The sequence below is a fragment of the Penicillium chermesinum genome (assembly GCF_028974085.1).
Source record: "Penicillium chermesinum strain IBT 19713 chromosome Unknown utg000003l:1.0-5111272.0:1.0-5115320.0, whole genome shotgun sequence".
Taxonomy (NCBI): Eukaryota; Fungi; Ascomycota; class Eurotiomycetes; order Eurotiales; family Aspergillaceae; genus Penicillium; species Penicillium chermesinum.
The window spans coordinates 3,153,323-3,171,547 of record NW_026695313.1 but is presented as its reverse complement, the minus strand read 5'-3'; the positions used below and the strand labels follow the sequence as shown (position 1 = coordinate 3,171,547).

The window sequence follows — 18,225 nt, the reverse complement described above, 5'->3', positions numbered from 1 at the left end:
ATTAGGAGGAGGCCCACAGTCTAAGAGACATGGAAGTGCATGCTCGTGCTTGAATAGCCGCTGCGCAGGTAGCTCTTCATAGCCTTACAAGTATGGTAGAATTAATAGGCTTCCAATACATCCTGAATTACGGTCATCTTCAAGTTGACTCCCTGGTAATGTGATCTTGAGCAGCACGGTAATCAATACCACTGCCTCTTTGAGTTGGACGCATACTTCTAGACACAGAAAATTTACGCTGAATCACATTACCAAAAAGTAGCTTGTTTTCCATACCCCGGTCCATTAGTCTAGGGGTTAGGACGTCAGATTTTGAGATCCGTCTTCTGAAGTCCCCGGTTCGAATCCGGGATGGACCTTTTTTTGCTCTTTTTTTCTTCCATCTATCTTATTTAGCCGATCTCGATTCCGAAATTCTCTTTGTTTAGGATTGGAGCGTATCTTTTTTTTTTTTCGTCCTTTGGTCTTTGTTTTTTGCGAAGGGGCAATCTAGATTCAGATCTATTGTAGTTTCTGAGGCACCTTTAGGGATACATTTGATCTGGCTTATTCTAACCAACTTCATAGCGATCTACGTAGACCGGAATTGATCGGCAGAATACAGGACACAATATATATACTATATATAATAGATAACGAATCTTGAATGCGATGAGATAGCCAACCAAACTAGTACTAGCAATATCGGGATGCGATATACCGAGGCTGAGCAAGATCTACACGGATTGAACTAGGTTTGTCAATGTTCCTAGGAAAATAGCCATAACTTAGACACAAGACTTCATAGTTATGGAGACCTACCAATCCCCGACGTCACGGTCGCCGCGTAATCAACCTGCATACTTTCAAGGTTTGCCATACCACATCATGCAATTTGATCAGTCCATGGATGATTCCTCATGAATCTGCCTCTTGTATAATAAGCTCAAATCAAATGATATCTAACATTCATCAGGAGAGCCGGAGACCAATACTATATCGACAAGAACACGCTCTCTTTTCACGAAGACTCCCAGAGCATACCATTTCCAACATACGTTCCTCACTTCAACGCCCTTGAAGACAGGCTTCCGCTTCTCCGCAAAAGCCCGCAGCGCCTCGTACCGGTCTTCCGTATCAATAACCTGCTCGTAAGCCGCATTCTCCGAAACCTCTCTTAGCGGCGCCCCATCCACTGCCAACAGCGCTTGCTTGACAGCAATGGGCCCGCCCTCGCAAATATCAAGCGCAAGCTTGATTCCCCTCGCGCAGGACCTTCTCCCGAGCCACACCCTCCTGCTGTGCCTCCTCGGGCTGCACTTCAACGAGCCGATCGCACAGACCCATGAAGTACGCCTCCGGACCAGAAACTCGACGGCCCGTTAGAATCATGTCGCGTGCCCGCGTTTGGCCGATTAATGCGGGCAATCGGTAGGTTCCGCCCGCGCCGGGGATAATGGCGAGACGCGTCTCGGGGAGGGCTACGATTGAGGACGAGCCGAAGACGCGCAGGTGGGTGGTTAGCGCGAGCTCGAGGCCGCCGCCGAGCGCCATTGACGAGACGGCGGAGATGGTGGGGATTTTGAGGGCTTCGATGGCCTTGAACGTGGAGCGAAGTTTCAGTAGGAACTCTTCGACTCTGCGGGTGGAATTAGCAGCGTCGCGCGGTATATCACGGGGCCCCATTCTCTCTTACTGGGCATGGGTCATTTTGGCGCGCTCTTTTAGGTCTGCGCCTGCGCAGAACGACGCATCGACGTTGCTTCCGATGACCAGGGCTCGCGTGCTTCCGTCGCCATCCTCGTCGGCAATTGATTTGATTTGTCGGGTCAGGTTCTCTAGTAACTCCTGCGAGATCGCGTTGCGGGCTGCTGGCCGGTTAAGTTGTAGCACGCGTACATGCCCGCAGTTCGGGGCTGGGACTTGTTGGACCTTGATTATTTCGTCGGAGCTGGTGCTGAACCGGGAGGCGAATACGCGGGTGCAGAGCGCAGGGCGGCCGACCTGGGCGAGGGTGTTGAGGCGGATGAGCCGTGGAGTGAGGAGGGTGGTCATGGTCAGGCGTAGTTATTCAGTCACAAGGTGTATGACAGGAAGAGGAAGCATTGAAGGGATTGGAGCTGCGGATGGTTCAATCAGGTCGGGTGAGCTTTTGGGCGGGTGTGGGGAAAGCTTTTCTATGCCGAGGATTGCCGCGCTGGGCCGCGATTGAGGGGTATCATGCATTTTATATACAGGTCTATGGAATAGAAGTACATATTAAGACGACCGGGACAAGTAGCTCTCTATCTCTTCATCGCTCGGCCATGTCCACCCTGGTGTCCGACTGATAATGTCGTATGCCTCCTTCACTTTCGCAGGATCCGAATCACTACTAGGGTTGTCGGGCCTCTCCAAGTACAAGCGAATCGCCTGCAACGTTTGTTCTCTCATCCACAGACCATTACGACGCTCATCTGCAAGCTCGTCAAGAGAAGCAGATACTTGACTCATCCAACCTAATAGTTCTACCAGGCCTGCGTCATCTCCAGCGGTTCCTAGCGCCCGGACAAAAGCATGGAGCGTACTGTAGAACGGTGTGTGAAAGAGGGTTGGCTCATCGAAGTATGTCTCCTCCAAATCATCAGTAGTAAAGACACTGCGCTGGGCAACTGAAGATATTTCGCGATTTGGGAGGACCAGGCTGTCGAATTTCTTTTTCAGCAGGAAGAGCCCGTTATCGACGAGGCTTTCCAGCGATCCCGAGTTTTCGGACAGTGTCGACCCCTGGTGGCGTAGCTCAGAGGCGGTTGAGAGAAGGTGAGGGTATTTTGTCCCAGCAACGACAGCTCGCGTGAATGCTCTACACAGGTTATGGAACATTTCTGGGTCGGTCCCAAGATTTTGACTTTGCATCCAGCCTAGAATTTCAACGGTCGCATACCACACAATGATACGGTAGAGACATTTGCCTTCGTCTGTGCGGCGCTGCCGAAACATCCTGGTGTACTCAAAGGTGCCAATCAAATTTCGCCAGGCTTGAGGGGAAAGCGATGGAGAGCTTCTCAGCAGATGAATCGCATGGTAGAATAATCCGGGATAATACTTCAGGGGCAGGTCTGCCGGTAAATCAGATAAGACACACACGGGGGCACCGCGCGGCAGTTCTCGGTAGGAATCGGCGACTCCATGGCGCCTCCTTGCATTGATAAGGCTCTGTGGCCGAAACGGTGTAAATACCTCTCTGGCGAGAGTGTGGATACTCATCTCAGAATATCGACATAAGAAGTGTATGAATGAGGCGAATATGAAGCCTGGAATTCCTTCGATAGCATTTACAGAGTGGCGTCGATATTGCCATCCATGTTGCCATATAGTGCACAGCGCTGCAACTTGCTTGTCTGTTAAATCACTGTTCCTCAGGTAATCCAGTCCCGCCTGGAACGTTGGGGCCGTTTGAAGGAGAAGCGCAAGGAGTGCCCCAGAAAACGGGATGCCTTGTGAGCGCATTTCTTCTAAGAAAACCTCTGGGGTTGGCGGCTCTGTTTGTACATATATGATGTCCCGAGCAGAGGAAGGTTCAGGGTAGGTTTCAGGACCATCTCCGGGAAGAGAATCGCTGTGATCATTTGGTTCGGACCAAGCAAGCTTCCTGCCACGAATCAGCCGTTCTGCCATCGCAGCGTACGCGGCCTCTGTTGGATATGCGGCCTCTGTGGATTCCAAGCTAAGAGTCTGATAAGACAGGAAGCAAGCCCATGCTTCACGCACAGTGCGGGTGGCGCGGATACGAGCAGGCCATAATCGAGGGTCATTGACTTCATATCCAGAGTTCAGAAGGCTCCTCGCCCGCGAAACCATTGTCCTGGTCTGTACAGTTGGGCTTGAGTCGGTGTCCCATCCAGCCAGGATTCTATTAAAATCTTCCCAAAGGCGATGCGAATATCCGGCCTCCGTCATCTGAGATAAGATGCTTATTGCACGGCTATGGATACCTTCATTCCCACGCTGAGAGTCGATTCCCAGCCTTTCCTCTTTCCAAGGAGGCCAAGATGGGGCCTTCAGCTCTGCAGACTGGCGTTCTGCTGATGTCTTTTTATGAGCCAGCTGGACAGCAGCCACTCCACGATAGCCCGTTCTCATGATTGGCAAGACTGGCTTATGTGACGCCATGACTCCTAGAAGTTCGAATTGTGCTCGTTGATGGAGAAACATAGACCGAAAGGGATACGTCCTAGACGGATATGAAAGAAGCCATAGACCTTCGTTGAAGAGCTTTGTTTTTAGCTTGTTCAATCTTGTTTCAGCTAAGCCTGTCTTGGCTTCTCGTCGAACAGGCTGCATGTCTCCCCGACCATCCCACTGCCCAAGATACCGCGCAAATGCATGGGCTATGATCGGGAGGGACTCGGTCCACACTTGTCTCGCATGAAAAATTAAACGATAAACAAGTTGAGAGCATGTCATCACAGTGATTTTAGGCCCGAAGGTTTCCAGAGCGTCTTTCTGAACCAGCTCGCTAGATGGGGCCGCTTCAAGAGTTGGCAATGGACTGCCAGTAATTAGATGTAAGGAATGAATAAGTAGTAATCGGAAAGTGTTGGAGTTGATATCCAGGTGCTTTCTCAGCAGAAACAAAGTGATGAAGCCAGGGACGCCTGGAGCGTCCGGGCCACGCCGAGCTCTAGTATCGGCCTCCAAGACAAACAGCCTTGAAACAGCACGCGCGGTGGATTCACTTGTCACAATCCATGCCCACGATATCACATCTTCGACATCGTAGCCTCTCTCTGAGAGGAAGCGAATTCTGTCTCTACTGAAGACATGCGCAATGGCGCTGTCTAATTCGTTATGTCTGCTGGCCACGTCAAGATTGACCGAGAGCAATGGAGCCAGGTGCTGAATGAAATCTGCAAGTATGGTTTGCAATGATTCTCGTACCACGGACCTCCCATCCTTTATGCGGTATTTTGTTTGAAAGTCCGAAATCCCGAATTCGTTTGATGCTCCGCCAGGTCGGGCTCCAAGTGCATAGCCCATAATCTCAAGAGATTCCGAAAGGTATGTGGAAGGTGTTAATCGTTCTGTTTTTCGCAGCCATTGGTTTTCCGGTGCGCTGTCTCTGGAGATGTTATAAGAGGCGGCATATTGAGGCTTGTCTGGCACAAGGTGTGGCCTGCTTAACGTGCGTAGGCGGTTATCCGCTGTAAAGGGCCGTAGGTTGTGTGGCAATGGGCCACTGGGCCGGTACAGGATAGATTGAAGGTCATACTGACACTGCTTATGAGTTAGGCCCAAGCCATCCAAGCTTTCGTCTCCAAATCTTAGCGCATACCTGGCGACAAATAAAGCGATTCAGTGGACGGGGTCTTAGTGCCCTCCGAAGACCTCGGACATTATTGAGAGCCGATGACATCCATGAATAAACAGAGATCGCCTTGTCCAGAGTAACCACTCCGGCCAGACGTCTCAATACAGCCTCGCAAGAGTCCGAAAGTGAAGTGCTCGACAACTTTTTAGATCCAGAGCGAAGGCATCGCGTCGGGGCAGAAAGAAGGCGGAAATAATTAAGCCCACGCACCTTTCCGGAGTAAAACCCACGGAATTCCTCTCTAATACCGGGGCAGTGCGTGGAAAATATGCGGATCGAGGGTGAGTCTATCACGTGATCCACGCCTCAAGCAACACGCGCCATTTCTGCGTCTCACGCAAACGCTGTCGGCCTCGTCTTCCCACCCGTAGATCCGCCAAAAAAAAAAAAGGCAAAGTCCCAAAAACCGGGCCCATTGCTTTTCACCCGGTTGATTTTCCTATTCGAGTTTCCTGCCCATTTACTCCCAGCCTACCCGGGCCTGGGCCTCTACCGTGTTATTCACTAATCGCGATCTCATCCTCTCGATCCTGTCGCGAACCTCGCAGCTCATCCTTCTAGCCTGCAAGATCCGCCCCACAATTCTCTACACAACTATCCATTGACTTCTGGTTAAAGAACCAGCTCGGTCGCAAACCCTCGACTTTCCTTTTGCTCCCCCTCAATACTCCTTATCCCCTCCCCTCCGGTACGGTGGACCGCGTCGAAGAGAGCATCTACCGATCTTGTTTCCGCCGGGAAACCTGCAATTCGCAACCATGAGCGCTGACGAAGGAGAGGATGTTGCATCAATGCCCCATGTAAATGGCGATTCCCATTCGGACGTGGGCGCTGTCGCAACCCCAGCAAAGAGGAAGCGTGTTGCCCAGGATGAGAAGTCCGAAGCCGGCTCTTCTACTTCGCAAGATAGAGCCAACCTCCATGAGACCTTGCGCAATTTAATTAGTCTCCTCCTCAAGTAAGTTTCACCGGGCAGCATTAATTTACTCGATGCGGTGTGCTAATCCTTGATTCCAGGCACGATACTGAGCTCAAACTTCTGTCCTGTCCATTTCCTATCTCTGCTGCGAAGCCCCGAACGAAACGCGCCAGAACGTCAAATGATCCAGAAACTACCACGATCCAAGCACGCGTGGAGGCAGATCATTATGGTACCCTGCAAGAGTTTCTGTCCGACATCGAGCGGGCATCTGCTGCTGTAATCGAGCAAAGCCGAAATCAATCGAATGGCACTCAAGCTGATGGGACTCCGTTGACTGAAATGGTCAATCGCATCGCCGCGTTCAAGAAGCATATGAACAGCCTTGTTGGCCAGTCTTTCGTCAATCAGGTGGATGTCAAGACTGAGGCTGAAGATGATGCCGAAGACATCTCTTCCGCCCCGTCTCATGTTGGTTCCCGGGAGGACAAGCAAGCTCTGACCTTCTTCGGTGGAAGCCAGTCAAATCCAAAGCAACTTTTCTCAAGTTTACAGAAATCCGTGAAAGTACCTCTACAATCTGCCGATTCGACAGTGGAGAAGATCGTCGAGGTGCAAGAAGACCTCCGTGAAGGCGCCTTGCCAAACGGAATTTCGACAACCAGGGTTGTTCCATACAACTTGAACTCTGGTCCAACATCAAAGAGAACATTTGGAGAAGTGTTTGCTCCTCGCTCGGGCTTGCCCAAGTATGAACCCCCTCGCAAGCGACTTCATCAAAGTACGACAGACCCATGGATAGATCATTTCGATCTCCTTCTAGATCCAGGAAACTTTTCTGGTGGTACAAATAACTATAACCTTGCACCGCTGCCTGCCACTCAATGGTTGCAGTATGGTGGAGTCACATCATCGCCGGCATTCTGGACCCGGGTCGAAAAACATAACGCCCAGCCAGACATCGCCTCAAGGCATGCGGATCCAGCTCTGTGGACTGACGAAGACACTTCTCTATTTCAGGGAGTCTACTCGTCATTTGCCCCTTCTTACGATAGCTCGGGGGCAATTGTACAAGCCGATGAGAGGAATGCTGTGTGGTGGAGGAAAAGAGGTGCAAGGCGTCTGCGATCGCTTCTCTCTTTGCAGTACCCGGCACAGGCAGAGGATGAAGTGGATATTGCGGCCATCGACAATATTGACGATTCTACTCTAGAAGAAGTCATCAAGGATGCTAAACCACGCGACTATGCTGAATACCTTGCTGAATATGAATCAACCGAAAAGGAAGAGAAGGATATTGCCGATCGAGAAGTCGACGATGTCCTAGCGGAAATCTCTGGGCTCCTAGAGACCTTGAGCTCCTACCAGAAAACCCGTAGGATCAATGCTCTATTCTCCGGCAAGGAAAGCAAGGAAGAACAGCAGGATAAAGAAGAGTCCGAATCCAAGCAAGCACCCCTTCCAGACTTTGGCGAAGCTGATAAGCCGTCTGATGCGGAACGGGCTGTTTATGAGTCTCTGCAGTCCCGCTTGGTGGCTCTAGTCAGTGCTGTGCCACCTTACATTGTGGCCAAGGTTGATGGCGATCAGTTGGGTGAATTAAACATCAGCCAAAAGATCATTATTGAGAACCCTGATTGGAGTGGTACTATGGAGAAGGATGACTACACCCTTCATCAAGAACGTACTGCAGCCATTGCAGCTCAAACGGCCGCTGCTGCGAATCGGGCCTCCGCTACTCCATCCGCCTCACGGCCTGGCAACTACCAAGCGCCTCAAAGTGCATACGGTCAACGCAATTACACACCCAATACTCGCCCTACAAGTGGATACCAAGTTCCGCAAGGCCGTCAACCCGCATCATCGGTCAATTTCACCCCCGGCTACACTGGCGGTCGTCCACCAAGCACACCGCAGCGCCCTTACAACCCCCAGTACTCGCAAGCGAACCCTCAATACAGCCAGGCCAATAATGTCCCTCAATTTCAGCGTCCCACGCCCAACGGGGTTTCCCAACAGACTCCTCAAGGCTATACACCGCGCCCTGGACAAACCTCATTTAGCGCAACTCCTCAAGCGCGCACACCACAGCTGCCTGCTGGCTCGACCCAGCGGTTGCCATATGCGAACCAGACACCATCTCAGGGCACTCCACATATTCGCACTGCTGCAGAGCAGGCGGCCCTCATCGACCGCAACAAGGCCCAGTTAGCGGCCCAGCAAAACCGGCAAAGCCCTTCAACACCTCAACCCCAGAGTCTCGATGCCCGCCGCTCGGCAGAGGGTAGCTTGACTCCTGGTAGCAAGCCGAACGGAACCCCCGTTCCGTCATGAGAGAGACTGGTATCTATCTATGTCATGAAAAATTCTCGTCGGTTCCGTTAATCTGTTTTCTCCTTCCTAGACAGCTATGTCTTAAGATCCAGGCATCAATGTCCATCTTTTCGCTAAACCTTCAATTCTTCACCCCTGTGTTGTTAATGTCATTTTTTCTATCCTCATATTTCATGGCTTTATGTGGTGTTTTTGTGTTTTCTTTTCTTTTCCTTTCCTTTTCCTTTCTGCTCTCAATCTTTTCTATTTTGAGTTCTGGTATGATATCCCGCTGGAAGAATGCAGTGACTGGCGCGTACGTGTGCATGGGTTTCTACAAGGGTTCTGTCCTGGGTGGTGTGGTTGTTGCCGGCGAATTTGTTGAGCTTTTGCTTCGTTTTATGGTATTCTTAGATGAGGAGAAGCTTGCTTTCGTTTCTAATACGTTACAATGTGTTCCGTGCTACAATAGTTCCGCAATGAACAGCCTCGGTCTGGAGTTTCGTCGCGCGATCCAGTTCGTCGTGGCCTCCACGTTGATCTTAATATTCACAGAGGTAGAACGGGGTAAACGGCATTCCGTCCAACAGAGTTGAAAATTGCACATAACCGTTGGCATTTCTCCTAATTGATACATTCAGCAAAAGCGTCAAGTCCATAAACACCCCATCCAGTCCTCACTAAGGTCCTGCCTTCCCAATCCCTTCGGCCACGTTTCAAAAGACAGGAGTGCCCTGTTCCATGTGGCCGCGTAGACTAAACCAGTACCCAAATACGACGCCTTTCCCTCTACCTGCCTGAGAGTGTAATTCGTTGTCATCCTATTGAGTGCAGAAATCTCAATCGAGAGACCGGCATTTCCGGTTTGTTCAACGACAGAAAACCTCGACAATCCCATAAAAAACCAGAGTAATGAAAACAGCAGGAAGAAGTCACATAGGAGATAAAAGCACACGGGATTCATGAATCATTATAATACTAACCAAGCATAGCCTTAAAGCCAGACTAAGGTATGAACAGCGCAGCGATAGTCATGAAGCCAAAATACCTACGGGCTCCATGTTAGTACTTGAAAATAGAAGCCAACCAAAAAGAAAAAGAAAAAGAAAAAAAAATTACTCACACAGAAGCGCATTTCCAGCCATCCCTCGAGTCAATCAAAGTGTCAATGCCGGCGGAATAGTTGGCCGCAATGGCTGCGGCTGCACCGCCGATGACTGTAACCACGACGAGTCGGCCGGCAAACTCCGCGATCAGGCTGAATGCCAGCAGTGGCATTAGGATCGCCCCCGCAGCGATGAAGGTGGACATATACACAGGGGCGGAGGCCGCCGATGAGGCGAGGCGCGGGGTGAGAGACACAAGATCGGAGCCTCGGTCTAGGAATCTGGTCTCAGAAGCGGCAATGGGATTGCGTTGTTTCATCCAGGAGCGGTAGTTGGAGATATCGTCTTCTGAGGCACGAGGGGAGTGTCTGGATGACTTTACTATAGGAACTAAGGGCATTGTCTGGGATGGTCAGTCATAGCTATTGGAGTGGGTTGGAGGTGTAGATCTTACTATATTGTTCGGTTTTCTGAGTCAAGGCAGCCATCAGCTCCATGCGCCGGTAATGTAGAGTCGAGTAGGCCTGGGTCTGGGCTTCCACGCGGCGAGATGCGGGAACGACTTTGGAGCCTTCTTTCTCGGCTGCCGCTACACGGTGCATTTCCTCATACTCGTCGAGGGCCTGTAAATCTTCCTCCATCTGCGATATCTCATCTTGAAGGTGGAGCAGCACCCGATGATTGACACTTTCGAAGCGTCGATACAATGGAGGGAATGAGCCTTTTTCCTCCGCAGAGGACCGTGTGAGGTATGAAGCAACGAGGCCGTAACCCGACAATACTTCTGATGCACTCGAGTCCCTTCGGCGAGTAGGTATACCGCGATGGATGCTGTCTTCTGGGCTGCTTGGGGGTGAGGGTGGAAGTGGCTGGCGGTGTAAAGCAGTCTCTTTGGATGCATAGTAGCTTTCCGGGCGAGTTATTTGTAATTGAAATTCATCAGGAGGTGGCGATGGTGCTGTAAGTGATTTGGCAGACGGCTTCTGCTGCTTCCGTGAAATTTGCATCTGCTTCCTTGGAGGTGGTGACGGGGCCGATGGTACTGGCGGACGGGAGCCGCTAGAGTTCCGTGATATACTAGTAGAGGATGTAGGGGACTTCTGTGCATTGGCCTTCGATGCCAGTAAAGAAGGCGACACAGGATTTGACCGCGGCTTAGGGGACTGGATCTTCGCGATGGCTGTATGAGGGGAGGATTCTCCCTCCGACGATTCAGAGTCGGAGTGGGACTCTGATTCTGAGGAGGACGAGGCGTCGGTGGCTTCTAGAAATTGGAATACATTGGGGACAGGCTTTTTTTGCGCTGCAGGCTTTTCCTCTGGCACCACCTGCGGTCTTGGATCTTGTTTTGGGGGGGGAGGATTTCGAGGCTTCCACAGGACCAGCCTGTGGGGCATGAGAGGCCGTGGACGAGGTCCTCTTTCTTCCCTCCTTCTTGACCTTTCTGGTACGTAGCATGATGGTCAATATCGGCGATTAAATGTGGTGCATGTCGTAGAAAGCAGAGTATAGATTGGGGCTTGCAGCAGAGTGACCCATATCCTGGGGAATGAAGATTGAGATGGGGTCAATGGAATCTCGGCCGTCTTGAGCCGCGAGGGGTCAGATTCCGATTAGACCAGTCGCCATGGAATCTAGGGGCGTAGGTTCCTGCGCAATGACCTAAAGAGAAAAAGGAAGAACGGATCGAGGTGGGAAAGGGGAGTTTGAAAGGCCATATGATGTCTCAAGTCTTCCCCGCGCCTGATTTGGGACGCTAATGGATACAAAGCAAGTATATGTATCACCCAGGTTGGATCCTTCGAGGTCAATGTATCGGCACGTCAGCACGAAACGAGTTTGGTGGGACTAAATCCAGCGAGGCGTTTGGCCGGGGGATCGCGGCGCTGCAATTCGTGGATGCAGGGAACCTGCGACAACCTGAGGCAGATGAGAAGCGCCGGAGGCTTCAGATCTACCAATGACGGAGAACAAGATGAGATGACCAACGCTGAGACGCCGAGTCCCTGCCGATCTTAATTGGCGGGGGGGGTTCAGCTCTGCTACAGTCTCTCAGGATGAGTTTGAAAGGAAGAAAACCGAGGGAGAAATCGGGGAATCACGAAGTGGGCCATAGCCAGAACGCGAATCGGGCGTGGCTCGGAATGACGCTGCATGTGTGTCTGATGGAAGCCGTGAGTCCTTCATTGGCGACCCTTGTCGATCCTTTCACGCCTTACTTGTGGGTATCTAGCGGTCTGGCGCCAAAGCCCCGTTTAGGTACCGAAGTGGGTTGTAACCGGTCGTGCCACCGTCTCTGCAGACGCCAATCGCCTTGTTTGTATTGCCTGCAGCTGCTTCTGTACTGGGAAGTCGGTGGGACAAGAATTGTGTAGCATTTCTACGAATACTGTACATGCATGGGGTCCAGTGCTTCTCTTGTTTTGGGAAGATAGAAGGACAGGGATAGACTGGGTATTTAACGCCTTAAACCCTAATGAACCTAGCGGGAAGCATGAGTCGCTACTAGTAGAATCGTGAACCTGAAGGATCGGGCGGCTAGACGAACCCCCCCGGTTGGGCCCCATACTTTTGGCGATTTGGCGGGAATCCAGCGACCAGCAGATTCCGATTATCTCTCAACCATGTTACGGCCCTCGCGCGCTACCAACGTGCTCGGCCGGGTTCATGCACTTGGTGCATCACACAGATGCCGACCAACCCTACGCCCATCAATACCCCCCCGCGCGCATCAATTCCTCAATCCGCAGTCTTCAATCCGCGACACCTTCGACAACCTCGGCGGACAGAGTCCCACTCCGCAAAATACTCAAGCAAGAAGCAAAGTCTCTCAAGGCCCAGAAACGACAGCGGAAAGAGAATGAAGAGGCCTCGAGACAACAATGGGAGCTGACCGTTGGCGTGGAGATTCACGCGCAGCTGGACACGGCTGCAAAGCTTTTCTCCCGTACAGTTCCCCCTCCGCCCCCAATCCAACTGTGTTTCTATTGTTAACTTCTCCCCTCGCAAATAGGTGCACCAACCTCCTCGAGTGACGTCCCCAACACGAATGTCGCCTTGTTCGATCTAGCCTTTCCGGGCAGCCAACCGGTTCGTGCCATACAGTTATAGTAGCACCAAGGAACAGTATCTCACACAAAAAGCAGGAATTTCAAGCTGCCACCCTCCTTCCAGCCCTTCGTGCAGCTATTGCATTGAATTGTCAGATTCAGCCCGTCAGCCGATTCGACCGGAAGCACTATTTCTACCAAGACCAACCAGCCGGATACCAAATCACCCAATACTATGAGCCCTTTGCCCGGAACGGCTACGTGGATCTGTTCGACTACGATGGTATCGCCCCCGAGGATGGGGAGAAGATCCGCATAGATATCAAGCAGGTCCAGCTAGAGCAGGATACCGCCAAATCCCAGGAATACCCACCCTCTACGCAACTGCTCGACTTCAATCGTGTATCCCATCCTCTCATCGAAATCATCACGATGCCTCAGATCCACACCCCGGCTACTGCTGCGGCCTGCGTCCGGAAACTACAATCAATACTCCAGGCTTGCGGTGCTGTGACTACGGGTATGGAACTAGGCGGGCTTCGTGCGGACGTGAACGTCTCAATTCGCCGCCGAGGGGAGGCGCCTGGCCAGTGCGAGTACGATGGAATTAGCGGGCTTGGGCAGCGCACCGAGATCAAAAACCTCAGTAGCTTCAAAGCTGTGGAGGACGCCATTGTCGCGGAAAAGAATCGTCAAATCGCCGTCCTCCAGAGCGGTGGAGTAGTCGAGGGGGAAACGCGAGGTTGGACCATTGGCAGTACCGAGACTCGTCTGCTGCGAGGGAAAGAAGGTGCGGTTGATTACCGGTACATGCCCGATCCTGATATTCCTCCTCTCAGGATCGGCGCGGACCTAATCGCCAGCCTTCAGGAGAACCTCCCCACGTCTCCCGACTCTCTTGTCCTCCAGCTCATCGGACCAGCGTATGGTCTGTCGATCGAAGACGCTAAACCATTGATTGAATTAGATGATGGCGCCCGATTGGAATACTATCAAGATGTAGTCGATATTCTTCGTGAGATCCACTCTAGCCCCGAGAAGTCCTCGCGCGATACTCTGGCGCGCGTAGCAGGCAATTGGGTTCTCCACGAGCTGGGTGGGCTTCTCACCAAAGCAGACCGGGCCTGGGATGCGACGGTCGTCCCGGCCCGGTCACTGGCTGAACTGATCGATCATCTCCAGCGCAAACTTATCACCGGGCCCACTGCCAAACAAGTTCTGGCGGGGATCTTCGATGGCGACAGTCGCCCAGTGGCTGTGATCTTAGAAGAGGACAACCTTTTGCTCCGGCCGCTATCGCGCGGAGAGTACCTGGCACTGGCCGAGGCGGCGATCGCGCAGAACCCCAAGATGGTGGAGCAGATCCGCAGCAAGAAGCAGATGGGCAAGCTGGGGTGGTTCGTGGGGCAGATGATGCGCACGGGCGAAAAAGGCCGCGTTGAAGCACCAAAGGCGGAGGAGATTCTTCGCGAACTGATCTTCCAATAGTTGAGGGAATGTAGAACATCTGTATTACTAGAAAGTGTACCGTTTAGATTCGTTGGATTTTGCAATGATACCCTCGTCTACTTCTTCGATTTCTGACGGTTTCCCTTCGTAGACGATCCCAATCACAGAGGCTCCTCCCAAACCTACAGCCCATTGACCTCTGCAGACGTCTTCTGCTGATAAAAAGCAATGCAGATATTCATTACGCAAAGAGCCGGGCTCAGCCCCTCGCTAATTTCCTGATTTGCGACCCAGTGGGACAGACTGCGACCCTAAACGGGGCAGCTCTCCTCGACCTGTACTTAACGGAAGTGATGGAGAACCCGGCGGATCGCCGTGATCCCTAAAAGCAGTTTTTAGCGATGGTTGACCACGCACGTCGGAAGGGACCAGGGCCGGGGAGAAAAAGAGGGTCCGGGATAGAAGGCTATAAAGGAGACCTTGTCTCTTCATTTGCATTATCAACTTGAATGCCCTGATCATACCCCCTTTGTCCCTTGACAACAATCCGATCTTTCCCCTCTCCGGTCCACTTTGATCTGGGTCCTTTATCTTATCGCCGATCAATATCGAGCTTCCCATCCCACCTTGAATTCCCCTGTGATCTACCCTCTGATCTCACCTTTACACATCTACACTGCCCAATGACGCAACCATCAACTATTACTTCTCGTTTCCTCAGCCACCCACAGCAGCTGGGCGTGGTGGCTGTCGGGTTCAATGGCGGCCAGGTGAGAAGGACAGCAGCAGAGATCCGGCTGCAAATTACGCTCGTTCAGAGAAAACGTCATCCACGAGGGTTGCTAACATGGTTATTCCTGGCATCAGATGAAGAAGGGCGTTGAGGCAGCCCCCATGGCCCTCATTGAAGCCGGCCTGCTTACCCAACTCCAAGAGGACCTGGAATACGAAATCCATCACGACAACACCGTCCACTACTACGAGAACGACATCCCAGCAGAAGACCCAGACCACCGGAACATGAAAAAGCCTCGCGCCGTAAGCGCCGTCACTGAGCGCCTCAGCTCCCAGGTTTACAACTACGCCAAGGACGGCAAGTTCGTGCTCACCCTCGGCGGCGACCACTCCATCGCCATCGGCACCATCTCCGGCACAGGCAAGGCTATCCGGGAACGCCTCGGCCGCGAAATGGCGGTGATCTGGGTTGACGCCCACGCCGACATCAACGTTCCCGAGATGAGCCCGAGTGGAAACATCCACGGAATGCCAATGGCCTTCTTGACCCGGCTGGCCCGGGAAGAGAGACGCGATATCTTCGGGTGGCTTCAGGACGAGCACATCGTGAACACAAACAAGCTGGTCTACATCGGCCTACGTGATGTCGACCGCGGCGAGAAGAAGCTGCTGCGTGAGCACGGGATCAAGGCATTCAGCATGCACGATATTGATCGGTATGTTATCTTTTACCTCCCTTCTTCAGGTTACACCGGTCTACCGAGTAACTTCTAGCCTTGGTACTAACTGCTGCGTTTCCTTGTCTAGTCATGGTATTGGTCGTGTTGTCGAGATGGCGCTCGCTCATATCGGCAATGACACCCCCCATTCATCTGTCCTTCGACGTCGATGCGCTGGACCCCCAGTGGGCGCCCAGCACAGGTACGCCTGTGCGCGGAGGGCTGACTCTGCGAGAAGGTGACTTCATCTGCGAGTGTGTCCACCAGACCGGTAACCTGGTCGCAATGGATTTGGTCGAGGTGAACCCCAGTTTGGAATCGGTTGGTGCGGCGGAGACTATTCGCGCGGGATGTTCGTTGGTCCGCAGCGCGCTGGGCGATACCCTTCTGTGATTCCAGAGTTGGACATTTCAGGATTTTCGGTCCCTCTCCGGAGTAGATTTCAATAAATTAGAAAGGAGAATAATAGAAGTGAGGCAACTCGGCCCTTTGTAATGATCCCCGTTGGAATTGCGAATCGTAGCGCGGGTTGACAAGAAGAGGCTAGATCCCCTGCCACCTCAATTTCTCCGAACGTCATCCCCCACTGTTTTTGGTTTTCCAACCTCCCTCCCCTGTTCTTTTTTATCTTCACACTCCTCGTTTTACAGGGGCCTTTCTCGGGTGCTCGGAGACAGCAGGTCGTCCGCTCGCTTTGTTTGCGCCCAATTTCCTACTCCGCGCCCAATGAGTTGTCGCTTATCGCGCCCCTCCACGCCAGCTCGCAATCGAAGCAGAAGTACCTTTCGTACCTGAAGATCCGTCCCGCAAGGGCGCGTTTATGCCAAGGCACTCATAAGGCGATAAAGAAATTACCTGGGCGCACACCACGCGCAGTCATCACTATAACACCGCATTTCCAGTACATGGAACAGCCGCGATAAAGACGGTCCCACAGCAAGACCCCATCGCTTCATACCCTAGTTGCAACAAAACTCTCCTCCGACGCCAATCCTGAATTTGGAGTCAGAATCGGTCCCCGATCGCTATCGCCGCCATGCCTAAAAGCGAGCGCATCGTGCGCCTAAACTACCACTGGCCCGAGATCCAACTCAACATCTGGCTGATTGTCGTCCTCTCGGGCTCAGCAACATGCCTCGGAATATTCGCCTGGTTTATGACGGTGCAGAGCCAAATGGATCTAGGGACGCCTTGGTATGTATCTTTAACCAAGCAAGCTACGACGCTTGCGTCGACATCCCCGCCTGGTTTTCCCTCGGGTTTGTGTATTCACATGCTAACTTGATTGTTTTCGCTAGGCTCTTCCCGTTCATGGTAGTATCCAGTGCCCTCGGCGTATTCTTCATCTTCCTTGTCCTTGGCCTGATCGCTCGCCGACTCTTATTACCGGGGATCTTGATCTTAGGCAGTTTTATCCTCTTCGTGCTATGGTTAACGGGCCTGATTGAGACGGCGCTGCAGTTATACGGCGTGGTCGGGAATGTCAATGACAATTGCCAGATCTACGTGACGGACAACGTGTCGCGTGGGAATAATATCGACACGCTGGCGTGGTTGACTCAGCTCACCATATGTAAGTGACAACCCGGGAGTTCGAGAACGGGGCTCTTGTTTCTGACTGGTTGCTAGGTAATTGCTGGAAAACGGCTTTTGCGTTCGAGGTTGTCAATTGCGTTTTCTACATTTGGATGATTGTGATGTCCTGGCAGGTCCATAGGGATTTCTACCGATAACGGGCTGGGCTTTGTCTTCTGACTTGTCCATTTATGTTTCTTTTCTTTGTCCTGTGATACCACTCTATTTGCATGAACCTGGCGCTAGCTATATGTATTTTCACTGACCTATAATCAATCCTGCTACTTGATACTAACCGGCCCCACAACACTTCCACTCACTTGAGGCCTTTGTTGACAAGGGTCTGATCCGAAACTATCAGCTGAACCGTCTCCTGGCACGGCAGTGGAAACACCTGGCGATTCACCACTGGCCTTCGTCAAAACTATCAGCCCTGCTAAACAGAAGCGAGAGGTGCTAGGCTAGTACAGAGTCAATCCTAGCAGCGATACCAACAAATCCGATCTTAGTCCATTGGCAACCACCAACGTGCTGCCACCCGAAGAGTAGGACTTCGCCGTCCCGAACATTTGGTATGCCGCTTTCACTGGGGTTGTGCTCCCGAGTCGAATCACTTATGGCTGCCGGAGTCGACCGAAATGCGCATTTACAAGACCTATCATCCCTTTTCTCTGGCGTTGTTGAGGACTGGCGCAGTCCGGAAAAGACACACATCCTCCGATATTTCACTTGAATCTCAATCAAACACCTTCACTTCTCTGTGCTGCCTCAAGTGTCTATACATATGGCGCTGGAGTTTATAGCCAATGCAAACGCTGATGCGTATGACGACTGCTTTACTTCATCGCGGTGCGGACCCGTATGCATTAGTTCATTGGTTCGTCAGCTTATCCATATCTTTTCAGACCAGGGTTTCTTTCCAGAGGAACCCAGCGTCGATAATTCGACTTCGAGAAATCCAACTTGTCGATGGCAGAAATATCTTCTACGGCGTTACTACGCAAAGATGAGTCAAACGATCTCCGACACC

General features: G+C 52.1%; 7 protein-coding genes across 7 annotated transcripts; 4 read left to right on the top strand and 3 right to left on the bottom strand.

Annotated features, from left to right (window-relative positions):
* Positions 1-716: 716 nt before the first annotated feature.
* N7468_004124 (putative mitochondrial methylglutaconyl-CoA hydratase (Auh)) lies at positions 717-2,034 on the bottom strand (the record flags this gene model as incomplete). Its single annotated transcript, XM_058473421.1, has 5 exons — positions 717-748; positions 802-835; positions 1,038-1,211; positions 1,255-1,618; positions 1,676-2,034. The coding sequence occupies 5 exons, from the start codon at positions 2,032-2,034 to the stop codon at positions 717-719; spliced, it is 963 nt and encodes a 320-aa protein (XP_058332424.1).
* Positions 2,035-2,238: 204 nt separating this feature from the next.
* Positions 2,239-5,374, bottom strand: N7468_004123 (uncharacterized protein; the record flags this gene model as incomplete). The annotated part of the gene is made up of 2 exons (XM_058473420.1): positions 2,239-5,229; positions 5,294-5,374. The coding sequence occupies 2 exons, from the start codon at positions 5,372-5,374 to the stop codon at positions 2,239-2,241; spliced, it is 3,072 nt and encodes a 1,023-aa protein (XP_058332423.1).
* Positions 5,375-6,087: 713 nt separating this feature from the next.
* Positions 6,088-8,582, top strand: N7468_004122 (uncharacterized protein; the record flags this gene model as incomplete). Its single annotated transcript, XM_058473419.1, has 2 exons — positions 6,088-6,287; positions 6,347-8,582. The coding sequence occupies 2 exons, from the start codon at positions 6,088-6,090 to the stop codon at positions 8,580-8,582; spliced, it is 2,436 nt and encodes an 811-aa protein (XP_058332422.1).
* Positions 8,583-9,566: 984 nt separating this feature from the next.
* Positions 9,567-11,064, bottom strand: N7468_004121 (uncharacterized protein; the record flags this gene model as incomplete). The annotated part of the gene is made up of 3 exons (XM_058473418.1): positions 9,567-9,609; positions 9,685-10,057; positions 10,122-11,064. The coding sequence occupies 3 exons, from the start codon at positions 11,062-11,064 to the stop codon at positions 9,567-9,569; spliced, it is 1,359 nt and encodes a 452-aa protein (XP_058332421.1).
* A 1,270-nt stretch (positions 11,065-12,334) lies between these two features.
* Positions 12,335-14,205, top strand: N7468_004120 (glutamyl-tRNA(Gln) amidotransferase subunit PET112; the record flags this gene model as incomplete). The annotated part of the gene is made up of 3 exons (XM_058473417.1): positions 12,335-12,614; positions 12,681-12,757; positions 12,814-14,205. The coding sequence occupies 3 exons, from the start codon at positions 12,335-12,337 to the stop codon at positions 14,203-14,205; spliced, it is 1,749 nt and encodes a 582-aa protein (XP_058332420.1).
* Positions 14,206-14,849: 644 nt separating this feature from the next.
* On the top strand, positions 14,850-16,013 carry N7468_004119 (arginase; the record flags this gene model as incomplete). The annotated part of the gene is made up of 3 exons (XM_058473416.1): positions 14,850-14,936; positions 15,034-15,664; positions 15,709-16,013. The coding sequence occupies 3 exons, from the start codon at positions 14,850-14,852 to the stop codon at positions 16,011-16,013; spliced, it is 1,023 nt and encodes a 340-aa protein (XP_058332419.1).
* Positions 16,014-16,656: 643 nt separating this feature from the next.
* On the top strand, positions 16,657-17,353 carry N7468_004118 (uncharacterized protein; the record flags this gene model as incomplete). The annotated part of the gene is made up of 3 exons (XM_058473415.1): positions 16,657-16,814; positions 16,919-17,193; positions 17,250-17,353. 3 exons carry the CDS (start codon positions 16,657-16,659, stop codon positions 17,351-17,353), a joined length of 537 nt encoding a protein of 178 aa, XP_058332418.1.
* Between the last annotated feature and the right edge of the window lie 872 nt (positions 17,354-18,225).